The 14,599-nt window shown below is 37.4% G+C and overlaps 1 protein-coding gene across 2 annotated transcripts; it reads right to left on the reverse strand.

Moving 5' to 3' along the window:
• Nucleotides 1-3,054: 3,054 nt before the first annotated feature.
• Nucleotides 3,055-10,552, reverse strand: LOC121959297 (transmembrane protein 273-like). Of its 2 annotated transcripts, none has more exons than XM_042508547.2 (5): nt 10,263-10,552; nt 7,202-7,255; nt 4,644-4,751; nt 4,437-4,462; nt 3,055-3,384 (listed from the first exon to the last, which is right to left on the reverse strand). In XM_042508547.2, the coding sequence occupies exons 1-5, from the start codon at nt 10,321-10,323 to the stop codon at nt 3,355-3,357; spliced, it is 279 nt and encodes a 92-aa protein (XP_042364481.1). In that variant the 5' UTR covers nt 10,324-10,552; the 3' UTR covers nt 3,055-3,354. The 2 variants fall into 2 exon arrangements, with proteins under 2 accessions (XP_042364481.1, XP_042364479.1); XM_042508545.2 differs by having other exon boundaries at nt 3,055-3,333; nt 10,263-10,502.
• Nucleotides 10,553-14,599: the final 4,047 nt, after the last annotated feature.

Here is a 14,599-nt window from a genome sequence, read left to right on the forward strand (position 1 = left end):
TGTGTCCTGGCCAAAAAGTTGTGGTTGAACACACTATAAAGACTACTAACTAACGGCTAACTAGCGTGTGTCTTCTGCGCATGTAAGAAAATAGCGCTCCATACCAGCAGGTGGCAGTCGTCAGTTTTTAGCATTCAAAAGTTAAAACCGCAAGACTGATCAAAATAGTTTCAAGATACTTATTCGCCAGTTAGCACATTAACACAATATTAAAGGAACAAAGCTTATTTACCTTACGCCAAAGAACAATAACACAAACCAGTATAAACCCTTTCTGCTGACGAGCTCATTAGATCAAAAAAAATCTTACCTTATATAACAAGTTGGTTTTGATTTTCCGCCATCTTGATTTTAGTCATTTCTTTGCTTTCTTTAGATCCGTTTCTCTTCACTTGCGCTGAGTTAAACTGACAATTAGAGTACTTTCTCTCACCGACTGGCCATGGGTCCAACGCCAAATTGTCATGCTAAATCGTCCATAAAATAGCCAACAATGGCTGACTCATACCAACTATAGGTGTCACAACGTAAAAAATATAAAACCAAAACACTGACCTAACCGATGCTACAATCGGAGAAACTGCAGAGTTGGGTAATAATTCTTTGTAGCTTCATCATCAAGCGACAGGTTTTACATTCCACATTCTCATTTGATCCATTGTTATGATAAAAACATTGATGCTTGCAGCTTCAACAGTTCCTTCTGAGGATGGAGCCACAGTGTAACATTAGCTTAGTAATCAGGCTGCAGTAAACAGGACTTCTACAGCTGCAGCTCTGTCTCTATGAATTGTGCAATACAGAACAGTTATGAATAAATAGGTGAAGAAAGGGCTACATCTGTTAGTTATTATTCGGTGTTTGTATATAGGATATAAGAGAAGGTTTTTTTTCTTTTATAGATTCTTTTTCATCCATCTGTGGGCTGCAGTCAGTCTCAAAAACTTGGCAGTGGACTCAAAGTCCTAATTAGGATGATATAGATCATATGGTAGAGTTGAAACAGTGCCAAAACAAGATATCTATGGCCTCAGCAAGAGAGGTGCTTGCAATAGCGTACTTGTGCAATGAGTTACATTTATATTAAACTGATATTTATACAGTTTGTGATGGTTTTCAAAGGTTGAACCTTGGCTTCAAAGCCAAAATAGACAATAAAAGTGAAATCACAAACAACCTCTATTCTGTGACAACTGGACAAACTCCATCTGCTGATGAAGATGTGGTGATTGAAAACTCCAGAACAGCTACTAAATTGACCTTAATAATAACAGTAATTTTGGTTTCGCAACAGCTAAAATCATGTTTGCCTTTTAATAAATCCCTTTGGATCACAAAAACATCTTTAAAGTGACTTTTTTTGGAAACAAAAACTGTTTTGGCTTCACCAGTAAAGTTAGCAGTACATTTCAAAATGTTAGCAAAAAATGTAATCTAAAATTTGGAAGCAGTCTTGGTCTACAGTTGATCAGTTGCTGTGCACTTCACCTCATATTTTGTTGGGAAAACTTGGAGGACAATATTTTTTTGAAGTGTAGTGATTCTAAGTTTGTTGCCCGATATCAGACAGTTTCCATCTTGGGCATTGCGTCTGCTCTTACTGATTCGTGTGGGGGAGAGGGATTCAATTTCCCCCCAACCAGTCACTAAAGACCCATGTATCCGTCTATATCTAATGTCAATTTAAGTTCACATTGATGCATAACTTTGCCAGCATTTGCCTGGGATTTTTGAGGGGAGCGGATCGAAGTGAAAATAAGCTACGATGTCGGGGGTGATATTAAGAAGACATGTCGATTTAAAACAGCCTCAATAGCAATGTGTACCTTGTCTATAGCAGTCAGCATTGTTGTAATTACTATTCATCAGTTCCAGCACATTGTTTGAAAAAAGCATTGCAAGCATTTGTCCAACTCAAACATGGTAAACATCACTGTCCACATACTTCCATGCATCCTTTATGTTGGCATAAGTAAAGCCAATAGATGGAACTGGAGGATTGAGTCTTTGGAGTCTTTCACTTTTTAAGCAGAAACAAACGAGGCGACAATGGAGGACATCGTAATAATTTGTTCTGTTCTGCCATTTTTAAAAATCTCTTTGTTGTTTCCTACAGATAAATCTAGCTTGAACAATGCTACACTGGCCCCCGTGATATACCGTACTGGTGTTACTGCTCTGTTTTGTCTGTATCCTTAAGCTTTCAGAAAACATGCACAAATATGGACAAAATGGATGCAGAGTACGGACAGAAGGCTCCACCCGAGCCTGTATCTGACTTTGACCATGAATAAGCCCTTAGTCCCACTCAGTCAGTTTGAGCTCGATGGAATGGGCTTATTCCAAGTTCTGGATGCAGACAAAAGTTTGCACTCGTCTATACTGTATAATATCTTCCTTTTGAGTGCATTACAAACAGTGATTTTAAGAGTTTTTCTTACTTTTTTTCTTTTCAAACTTTGCTGTTGTCTGATGCTTTGTGCTTGTCTGGATTACTGTTTCCTGCTAGATGGCATGCCCACAGTGCCAGTGCTATTAAACTATTTCTTTGAAAGATCCTGCAGGTGTGAAAATGTTACAAAATAAAGCTGGGATTAAGCTGGGATTAATGTACAGTAATTCTTGTTTTGATGCTGACGAGAATGTTGCTTCATAAAGGGACACTGGGATACATTATCAATATCCAGATGTGATTAATTATGTCATCAATTAAACCTCTGGTGTGAAGGAGAGTAATCAAAGTACCAAGATGTGTTAACAAGGCTGATCTGGTGCTCAGATTTGAAACTGGTATTCAGTTGGTTTAAGGCTGTTTGTTTTTTCTTCTTAGAGGCAACATCTCCCCCTTGTGGAGAATGTATGAATGCATGAAATGCTTAGTAGTCCAGAAGATTTCTGCTGAGTGCTGCCAAATAATCCAGTATGTGTGTCAGTGGGGCAGTTGGATTTTCACGAGGTAGAGTGAAACAATACATATATACACACAAATATTCAGGCTCTTAAATGGCTGAAACCTTAAATGCTAACTCTACAGCCAAATCAAAATGCATTACAAAGTCTCTTCAGACATTTATTATGAAAACCATAATAGTAATGATGTTATAGCCAAAAAATGAAATGAGGTAAAACAGATTGATGTTTTTGTGACAAAACGTGAGGCAAACGTGACAAAACAGCAGGCCGCCTGGTTGACCTTTCACCAAGATACCACTTTTGTGGGGGTCACATCATCCTGCAAATCACTCAGCCTGACCTTCACCACTGCATGTCACTGGACACCACCGCCATGGGCTGTTCTGATTGGCTGGTTTTTCTCAGATGGAGCATGTGAAGCTGTGGTTGAGAGTTCAAAAGTTATGGGAACCTATAGCTTTTGATAGAAACCTTTAATAGACAAAACACAAGATTCTTAGAAATGTGATTTTTTTGTATAATATTACAAAGTATTTGTCTGTCTACTTTGTCTGTCTTCACTCGACAATAATTCATGATTAATGCAAAAATTACGGAAGAGTATTTAGACCAAGCATATGGGGAAAAAATAGTGGAGGAAGATATTAAAAAAATGAAATGCTAAGAATAAAGCCTTAAAAAACTTTCAGTATTAGTTCCATACACAATAAATAAATAAATCAAAAGAGGAAGATTATTAAATTTATTCTAAACATTTTGACATCGTTTTCAACATTTTGACTTCATCTCATTTGATGTTTTGTCTTTATTCTCCACATTTCAGCTTTATTCTTGATGTTTTGTCTTTATTCTCCACATTTCACTTCATTCCTGATGTTCTGTCTTTACTCTTAACATTTCAACTTTATTCTCAAAATGCAAAAAATAAATAAAACATCTCCCTCCTCTGATTTATGTTTTCTTTTGCATGTCACTTATACATGACACAAAATTCAACTTTGTTGTTGACATTGCCACCTTATTGTAGACATTTAAACTTTATTTTCAACATCTGAACTTCATCCTCATCTCGACTGAATTCTTAAAATGCAAAAAAACAAAACAAAACAAAACAATCTTCTCATCTGATTTATCATGTGTTATGCTTGAAACTAATACTGCAAGTTTGATTTTATTGTCAATGTTTGAACTTTATTCTCATCAATTAGACTTTATTCTTAACAATTAGACTTTATTCTCAAAATGATATACGGAAATCAAAACCAAAACCTGCCTCCTCTGATTAATTTCCTGGCATTTACACTGAAAGTTTCACTTTATTCTTAACATTTTGACTCTATCTTCGTAAGGCAAAATATTTAAATAAATCTTCCTCTTCTCATTTTTAACCCTATGCCTGGGCCTTACATTCTTCCATTGAAACAAAAACCAAAAGGGATTATTAAATTAAATATGTTTTGATTGTGTAGTAATTAGTATGTCTGTACTTTAATTATGATCAGTCTTTCAGGTTAACATCTTACCTGTGAAGGTCTCTTCATATTACCACCTGTAGAGAAAAAACTGTTTGAAATATAAGTACACCATGATGTTCATGTACAATAGCATACCAGAAATTTAGGACAATCTAAAAAGACAGAAGTGAAAGGAAGAAACAAGTTGTTAAATCATAAAGTTCACCGATTATAACAGTGAAATTCTGTAAAATGATCTCTTGGCCCAAACCTTACCTGTGTCGTTGTTACGGACATGTTTTCTGATGATGCATATCATGACAATAATGAATATGGCAGCTAAGAACATGCCGATCCCACCTCCAATCAAAACATACTTGATGTCTGGAAGGAAAAAAAAAACAGCGGGCATCATCCACCCATGAACAAACAAGATGCAACACCTGTGACAAAACATAACATCAGTTGGGGAAATGCTAGTTCAAGTTCGGACCTTCTGACATGCCAAACAGCATTAAAGAAGGGGAAAAAGGAGAGGATGTTTGATTTCACAACTTGTTTACTCTGTGGAGGAAAAAGGTCTCAGTCATGGTGTCAAGCTCCTTTCCGAAAATTTATTGCGTCATCAGTGTTTGCAATTTGAATCCGGAACGTCTAGGAATCACTGTGGGGGCTACAGCTGGTTAGTGTGAGCCAACACTCTTGTGAGAGACTTCTCCCAAAAAGGGAATCGTCAAATTTCTGCTTAATTATTCACTACAAAAAAAACAAAGTGTTTGGAGGTTGTCCAGCTGTTGGCAACTGAGGCCAAGTTCAACAGCAAACATTAAAATAACCGACAATGCCACAGTATGATATTATAGAGCAGTTAATAACTCACATTAAAATAGTTTTGATATAAGAACCGAGACTCAAATACCAGCCTATGACGACCATGAACCTCTTCTGTCATTTTGTAATCTTTTATTTTTGATGCAGCCTATTGTATTATCTAAAATGTAAAATATAATTTAAAAAACCCAATATCTAATTGTGACTCCCCATTACTGGTTGAGACCAGTTCAATTATGAAAAAAGGAATTACTGTTATTTTCACAAAAGTAAATAAAAATAAGCAAAAAATAGCATAACTGATTTCATTTTCTGCTTTCCCCTCCTTTTAATTATCGAATGACCACTAACATGTTGCAAGCCCTATGGTGTTTTTCCCGAGGTTGCAAAGGACTGATGTACTTAACGTTAATAATAAATGAAAACTCAGGTTAAATAATGAAAGGTCGGATTTAGTCAAGTCAACTGGTAGAAATTATACATATTTATACCTATGTTTACATTAGTTTATAATCACCTGAACATAAGATTCATTGTGTTTTTCTTAACTTAAAAGGTGTTTATTTTTACATATGGAGCAGGTCCTTGTCTTAGTATATAGCCATGTTGTCCTACATTAGAGTGCCCCAGTAATGAGTCCTAAAACCTGGAAATGAATCAGCATTTCTGCACCTCCGCTTCCTTCATATCAAAGTCAATGGGTTTTTTGAAAGGGGTTTTTGGACTGATATAAGGTCTGTGGTTAAGACGTTTTGTTCTATGTACATCAGCAAATACCCCCTGTAAACTTTGAAGCTTATATGGGTCTTAAACAAGATGGCTGCTAACAAGTTTCTAAATGAGACTGCATAACGACATTGCAAAGAGTCACACCAAACACAGCTTTAAGGCCTCATACGACGTGACTATATTGTAGTTCATGTATAGACTAGTGTTACTTCTGGTGATTACATTTAGGCTTCAAAAATCTTTAAAACAGTGTTCATTTGTGAAGATTATCTTGCTGAACAACACGTGTAAGTATCATTAATGTTTGTCGCAGAGCTTATTTTCTGCAATAATCCAATGCAATGGAAAAATCCCATAGGTTTTTTGACAACAGAACCACGGCAAAGCTAACTTCCGTGTCAGCCTACAGAAAAACGTTATCCCTGGAGAACTATTGCCCAGAACACACAAACCAAGCACCGTCTCTAGATAGGGCAATGCATTTCCGTATCAGCCACATCCAACTGTAATCCCAGCTTGTTAAAAAATATCTCCACTTGATCAGTACCGGTCAGGTCTACAAGTGACATGCTAGGTATCCTCCGTCTATTGCTGACATTCTGGGACACCTTGTTAGTGCACCTGTTAAATGTATTGTGTCTCTTCAAAATAAGCTTTTGTTTTTATAGGAAATGTACAGTTTCTGCCTAAAACCCCTTATTTTTAAGTTTATTTCCTTATGCAGCAAAAGCACGTGGTTAGTTTTCAGAAAAAAAAAAACATCAGCTCAACAGTAATAAATGAAACAAACAGCATGCTCCCAGGTGAAAGTCCAGGGCTTGTTGGACCCATCAACTGCTTCTATAGGAACTTTCCAGCTCCTTATATTACATTGTTACAGGCAGTGTATCATGCTGCTGTGACAGGTGGCTTTTGGCGTTGGTGTCTGACGCTGCAAACACTGACCAAGCGACAGTATTTGAAGAGTTCAGGATGAGAATGAGCCATCAGCCACTGTAGTTCTGCTACACGCAACCTACAACTTCACTGCTAGGTGACACACTGGACCTTTAAATGTCATTTTGTAATTTAGCCAAACTGACCCTTTAAAGGTTTTGCTCTAAAAAATAAAAACTACACAGAATTTAATAATTGATTTTTTAACAGGAGCTTCTTTAGAAGATGACACTCTATTATATGGGTTCTATGTTGTTGGTGTTACAACAAAGCATACACTTACTGACTCATTGGAAATTATCTCAAAATGTTTGTATGTTTGTTACTTGTTGACTCACCCAGCTGTTCTGTAGAGTCTGCTCCATCTGCTCTCACACTCCTCAGCAGACAACCTGAAACACATTGTTTTCACTGAATTATTTTCAGGTCACAAAAACAGGAAGGAGTTAACGTCACAGTGCTGCTGATATCAGATAATATATTGGGCGTTCTGCACACTTGTACAATACTCAGGGATCATAACATCAGGCTTTCATGCACCTGCAGTATTGTGGAGTACTTTTTAACATTGTCTTGGCAGTAGCACAGTGAATGCCTTGCTCAAGGAGACGTTGGCAGTGGTCATTTTTCCTAGCCTCAGGTTCTCACCACTGAAGATATGAGCCGTCCTTAACAGGACGCGGTTAGAGAGGTTAACCTCTGAACTCTGGCTCCTGCCTGAGATAACATACAGTAAATACCTAAATTATTTCAAATACATTCTCAATATGAAGGAAATACATAAAAAAGGCTTGGAGGAACACACACTCACAGGTAAACACATACAGTTCACATATTTTATTTTATTATTTATTATTTTAGACCCGGCTGGACATGTGGCTGCTCGTCAGCACTATCACTATTTTTTTTCTCTTTGTATTAATTTTATGTCTCTCTGTGGTTGTTTTGCCCCTTGTTGTAATCATTGTAAGTCTCTTTGTAGCTTTTTTGCACATATTTGTAGTTGTTTGCATCTCTTTGTAGCTGTTTTATAGGTCTTTGTAATTATTTTGTGTCTCTTCCTGGTAGTCGTTTGTGTCTCTTTGAGTGACGTTTTGCAGGTGGAGGCCACAGGGGCCTCTGTCATTTTGAGCCTCTGCCCTTTAGGTCCATTCAGTAATCCATTCATACGTGCAATGTTTGCAACCTGAATTATGCAAAAACCCATCCACAGGGCATTGAAATATGTTCCCAATTAAATTAAGTCTAAAGCATTTATTTCACTATGAAAATTAAGGTAAAGATTTAGATTACTGGCCAAATTGTCTACTAAGGGGTGAAAAATACTTAATGTGTCAGCTTATAGTGAGCAAATGTGGCAATTGAAAGGTTTTAGTTGATTCTTGGTTCATGTTATTTTCCTCGGCTTGGTGCACACTAGCTCCATGAGATCATACACAGACCTCAACACAATTTAGCAGTTTTGGTGAGATTTTAGATAGCTGACATGCCAGGGAAATTTAAGTAGTAGACATCAAACTTTATGCCTAAATACCCTTGAGCCAGGCACTTAGCTGTTTGTGTTCAGATGCCAAAGGCCAGAGGAGCGATACTGTGGGTGGTGAGGCATGGCTGTAACTGAGAGTGGAGCAGGGTGTTGCTGAAACAGAGCATACAAGCTCAGCAAGCGACTATCTTACATTTTAAAACCCTCAGTCGCATTCCTCTGGCAGCTCTACGACCTGGACTGTTGTTACTAAGTGAGATCATAAACACAAGTAAATCCAGCTTCAGCAGAAATCATTTTTTCTTGTGGAGGCAGAAACATGCATTTTCCTTCGAGGAAAGCATAACAACAGGTTAAGTACCTTCCTGAAGATCATAAACTGGAGTTCAAAGTTGGCTGTTGGCTGTTGTAGGGTTTGAACTTGTGACTAGTCATGGGGCAATCTATGTGTTATGTATCAGTCTATGGTAATTTCATCTTAATGTGCCCTGAGTGTTGGGAGAGATAAGGTTTCCAGTGACCACAGAGCGACCTCTTACATAATATGTCCAGCAGCCAGACCACAGCCGGTTTGACAGCTCTCTGCAACTTCCAACTCACAGCCCAAGTCAGGACACAAATACAAGTCTCACGGAGAGACACTAAAACAACATTTACTACAAATAATGTTACATTAACATTGTTGTACTTTGGTAAAAAGCCTTAAATTGTCAAACTTAATGGACTGATTTGTTACGTTTTCATGAACCCTACCTTCCTTCAAAAGCAGAGTAGCAATGCCTTCATATTTTGTCGTGGTTACTGCCTAAAAAAAGATCAGATAACCTAGCCTGCACTCTATGGCTCCAAATATAAGGGGAAAAGGCGGTATTTAAGAAAAAAAAAACTTTACTTAGTAGAAGAAAATAAACATTATTTTTATTTAAAACTAGCATAATTTAACGGGACAGTTTACCCAATCAAAAATACATATTTTTTTCTCTTACTTGTACTACTCTTTATTAGGCTAAATCGTTTTGGTGTGAGTACTGATTGTTAGAAGTATCAGCCCTAGAGTTGTCTGCCTTTTCTCCAATATAATGGAACTGGATATTAATATTGTCTCAATGGATTTTATTTTCCATCTTATGTTATGTATTCTGTGTATTCTATTTTTCTTCTTTTTTTATCTTACTTTTACCAGTACTATCGAGTGAATTTTATCCATGTGAAGATGCATTCTATGTTTTCTTTTCTGATTTTATTTTTATGTGTGGGTTATGTCTATATGTGTTCCATGTCTTCTCATGTGAAGCACTTGCTGCATGTAATTTTTTTGTGATGATGCACGTTGGGCTGCATTTCTTGTATGGAAGGTGCTATACATATCAATTTTGTTATTATTATTAGATGGCACTCGGCTTGTGGTCCACAAAGAGACAAAAGATCATGACAGGATGGGGAACACAGAAGTCTTGGCTTTCTACAACAAAGATACATAATGCTCTAGTTATTATGGTTCTCTTATTAGATCAAGATATATACAAGATTATGCAAACAGCAATCTCTCATGCCCATTATGACAGAGAATATAGACATCTTAGCTTTCTGCTGCAAAAGGAATGAATGCTCTAGCTATTATGGTTATTTTTTTTAGATCTATTAAAACAGAATCATACAAACAACAGCCTAAAGGGTTAGTATTGTGACTTGAACATTTCTTATAAAACACTTTATATCTATGAACAAGCAGAACATAGACACCGGCTACCTATAAAAAAAATAAAATAACAACAAATAATTCAAGAGGTTTTTGAGTAATGACATCAAAACCAAATAATGTTACAATTGCCCCCATTCTCCCCTAGTTACTGTCTTTTGGCTTCATATGGTAGTTCATCTTATTACTTAAAAGAAATATCCACAGTACTCACCAGTCATGAGGACAGTCCTGATGACAGCTGGCAAGCTCACACACATCTGCAAGGCGCTCATCTCTCGTGGTGTTTCTGGGTAGTGTGTTAACGTCTTGAAGTACTGTGAGTCTTTTCTCACACATAGTGACAAGCGGTTTCCTGAGTGTGTGGGTTTTAAAGCTTTGCTGATCAAAAGATTATGTGTTCATCTGATTTTGGTTGAATGTCCTATATGCTGCTGTATTGTGAATTTTTGAGAACTGCACAAACTTTTCAAAAACCTTTGGATGAAGCAAACTCTTTAACTTCATTCTAATCACAGCATGATTGTAAGAAAAAAAACTTGTTGAAAACACATGAAAAAACTCTGTATAGTGTATAGTAGGATACTGCATTGTTGTGTTAGACCTGTTTTTCATCATATCTGTGTCCCGGATTTTTTGGTGATGCACTTGAGTCATCCTTAACATAACTCCTCCTCAGCTCTATAATATGGAGAATAAGCCATCGCAAAGCTATAGACGCTTGTTAGCAGCTAACTCAGTAGCACAAAGCACACATGTCCTCTGAGCGCAAAAGGTGAGCCGCTGTGCAGCTACTGACTCTTGTTAGCAGCTAAACAAGTAGCACAGAACATACACACCACATACCAAACAAAAGAGCTGCTGCGCTAAGACAGACTCTCTGTTAGCAGCTAATAGCAGCCAACGTAAGTACGAAGCACACACCAAAGCAGACAGGCTAGGTAGCTGATTTGAGCTAAAATGACTGAAAAATACATTAGTGACAGATATTCTGTGTTTTTATGATTGTGGTATTTATCAGACTTGTTTATTCTTGTATTTATTAGACTGAAAGAACTCAGAGAGCTCGCAGAATGTAGCAAAATCACCACTCACACACACCACTAAACATATGCTAACACAATGTTACAATCTAACGTTAGTAGTAACCAGTCTCAGCTACTTTAGCGGACGTGCCTCCAGCGTGCTAAATTTTTCATGATTTTGGAGCCTAACTTTTTTAGACTTTACAATTTTTTTATCATTCAATTTGTTTCTGTGAGTAAACAGACAAGGCTGTTCTCAGAAACTGTTTGTATGTTTTTCTACGAAAAGTAATGCACCCAGATTCATACATAACATCTAGTCTTCCGACGACTCAAAGCACTTTCACACTACATGCCATGTTCATGTGTTCACACACTGCTGGCTGGGGCTACCATACATGGTGCCACCTGCTACTCAGTAACCAATCACACACACTCACACACTAATGGAACAGCCATGGGAGCAATTTGGGGTTCAGTATCTTGCCCAAAGATACTTTGACATGTTGACTGGAGGAGCCATAGACTGTACCGCCAATCTTTCCATTAGTGGAAGACCTGCTCTACCTCTTAGCCTCAGCTGCCAGAAGGCTGCAATCATGTGACCAATACCGGGAGTAAACACGGACGCTGTCCTGAGCAGTTTTGGGGTGGTGGATGGACGCGCATGAAACCTTGTGAACTTTGAGTCATTTGAAGGTGTGTCCTCACCATGTTTCTTTTCTCTAAATCTAACCTCCGCAACTTGATATTAATTACGCAACTGTACGTTAAGGACACAACGTCATTTGTGGGCCGCTAATTCGTAAGATATCATTCAAACTAATCTATGAAGGTACATTGGACAGACTTATTATACATTGCTCCCCAGGCTTTTTGTATGTTTTATATTTTCAATCATAGCACTTTAAAAATCAAAGCTATTTTAATTCATGCCTTTTAAGTCTTCTCTATTCTTTCATGTATTTTCAGCTTGCACCTGCTGACTAAGAATCTTCATTCAGTGGTTGGCACTGATACATGTTGACAGATTGCTAGATGTAGGTTACTGATGTCTGAATGGAAAGATTTGTGGGCCAGATGTTGCAGCCATGATGCTCCTCAGATTTATTACTGGCAATAAAATATCACAGGTCAAGGTCTCGTTTGTCAGCCATGTGTAGCATCTTAACTCTTCATTCGATGGTGATGTAACTGCATTTTAAGCACATTATTGCCCCCTTTTTTAAGCCGCCTGCTGTATCAACCCTCAGTCTATTAGTTATGCAGTCCTGTCATCACTCCCTTCACACAGGGCGAATGACGGCTGGCTGTGTGAGAAAGTTATGTATGTTAAAGCTGCAGGCTGAAGGCTCCTTCGATTTTTATTACTATGAAATTTGAAAAATACATTTCTTCCAAACAAATTAAAACATATCATCTTTGAATATAACGTAACATCCGTATTTCACACATTACAGCGACCTATTAGAAACTTTCATTTCATCATATACAGGAAATGACAAGTCATTGCAAAATTAGCTTTTGCTGTCATGCGGAAAAGTCATACAGGTGCTCTGAAACAAAGCTATCTTTGCATCACCTTTGTTCTGACGATACTGCCCACAATTCAGAATGCATCAACATAAAAAGCCTCCTATGTATATATTTCAATTCTCTGACACTAGATCTTAATATCCTCTGTATGTGATCATCCTCCAGCTGTTCTAGAGTTACCATACCTGGCTTAGTAGCCTGTCAGTCCTAAAGGCCAGTTATCCCTCTGCTGGACCGTCCCAGTTCTCAGTGGGCATGCAGGGGCATGATGAGCCAGCCTGCCTGCTGGCTCCCTGTGGTTTCATGGCCAACCAGAGCACATGTTAGTGTCAGTCATATTGGCACAAACAAAGACTGAGTCCTGACCCTACTGCATTGGACTTCATTCTTTGGTGTCCGTTATGCAACTCATCTTTCTGTCTGCTAGCTTTCTCTTTTAAAGCTATTTGCTGTTGTCTTTGTATAACAGGTGTATATGATCCAAAGCAATCAAGTCTTTTAAGAATACTATATATTATTAATTGAGCTCCACATAGTTTATATTCCATGTACATGTTCCTGTGAATGTATTTTCAATGCTGTAAACTGTTAGCTGTAAACATTAGCATGCATTAGCTAGCATGAAAGTCACTGGTCAGAGCTGTTTTAGCTCACTTACTGTTGAGCCTAAATTATGAACCCTTAGACTTCTTCTATTGGACTCATTTGTCAGAGTGCCTCCATGCACAAACAAATGCTTTGGCATAAAATGACATATACTGTATTTACCATCTGCTGAAATACAAAATAAGACATTACAGTTACTCAAGCAGTTAGCCAACAGTTTGGAGGTATTTGCTGACTACAGACAGCTAGCTTAGCCCAGGTGACTTTTTGCATGCAGGCTTACCAGTTGCTACCTCGCTAGCTAAGAATAAACAACAGATAAATAAAACAACTTACTGGAAGGGCGTGTTCATCCTCTTTTGGTGGAGGCCAAGCAAAAACCCCCAGGGCTGAAAAGGAAGCCAACGTAGAAATGCCAAAAACAGTTCCTCAAATGTCCACTCGCTTGCTGGCTCCAAAACAGAGTCAATCCCCATAGACCCCAATGTTAAAATGCCCAACTTTACAGAAGAAATAAACATGTTTGCAGCCTGGTAGAAAAAACAGTTTGGTCACTGCAGCTAATTTCAACATTTATAAGAATTGTATGGGGGATGAATTTTTATATAACTCATCTGTTCATCTCTGATTTTATTAAGGCAAAAAGTTATATATATTTAAAGGCGGTCCCACTTTGAGTGACAGGCATCAGAATGATCTTATCTTAATAGGTATTTACTGATGAACAACTACATTAAGCCAAAGTGAGTCAGCACTCAGCAGCAGTTGTACCAGTTGCTAGGTCGCTAAGAAGAAATAGCATATAAATAAAACTTACCAAAAGGTGTAATCATCCTCTTTTGGTAGAGAATAGCCACATGCACCCCGCTTCATCCCTGCAGTAAGTTAACACATCCAGGATCAGTTGCTCCACAACTCCTGCATGGTACGACAGACAGCAAACAAACAAAAACCTTGAAATTTCACAGCCTGGGAATGATTCCTGAATTAATTATTGAATTTTAAAATGTAGGCTAATTTGCACCTTATTCACAAAAAATATGAAATTAACTTTTTATGATAAAGCGACCAGATTAAAAAAAAAAAAGAAAAAAAGACAACCAAGGACATTCCTAGTTTGGCGGTCAATATCATTAAAATATTAAATGTAATTGTCTATAAAACAAAAATGTCTTTTGACAATGGCAAGTCTCTCTGTAATAAACTATGGTGCAGCTCAACTGATAAACTAATTCAGTTAGGGTATATATATATATATATATATATATATATATATATATATATATATATATATATATATATCATATTCTATTGGAAAATTTTTTTTTTTAATATGTCTTTATCCTATATATCTCTATCACTTTTTCTGTGTGTGCAGCATGGA

This window comes from Plectropomus leopardus, chromosome 19 (genome assembly GCF_026936395.1).
Source record: "Plectropomus leopardus strain MGB_pleo_1.0 chromosome 19, ASM2693639v1, whole genome shotgun sequence".
Classification (NCBI taxonomy): domain Eukaryota; kingdom Metazoa; phylum Chordata; class Actinopteri; order Perciformes; family Serranidae; genus Plectropomus; species Plectropomus leopardus.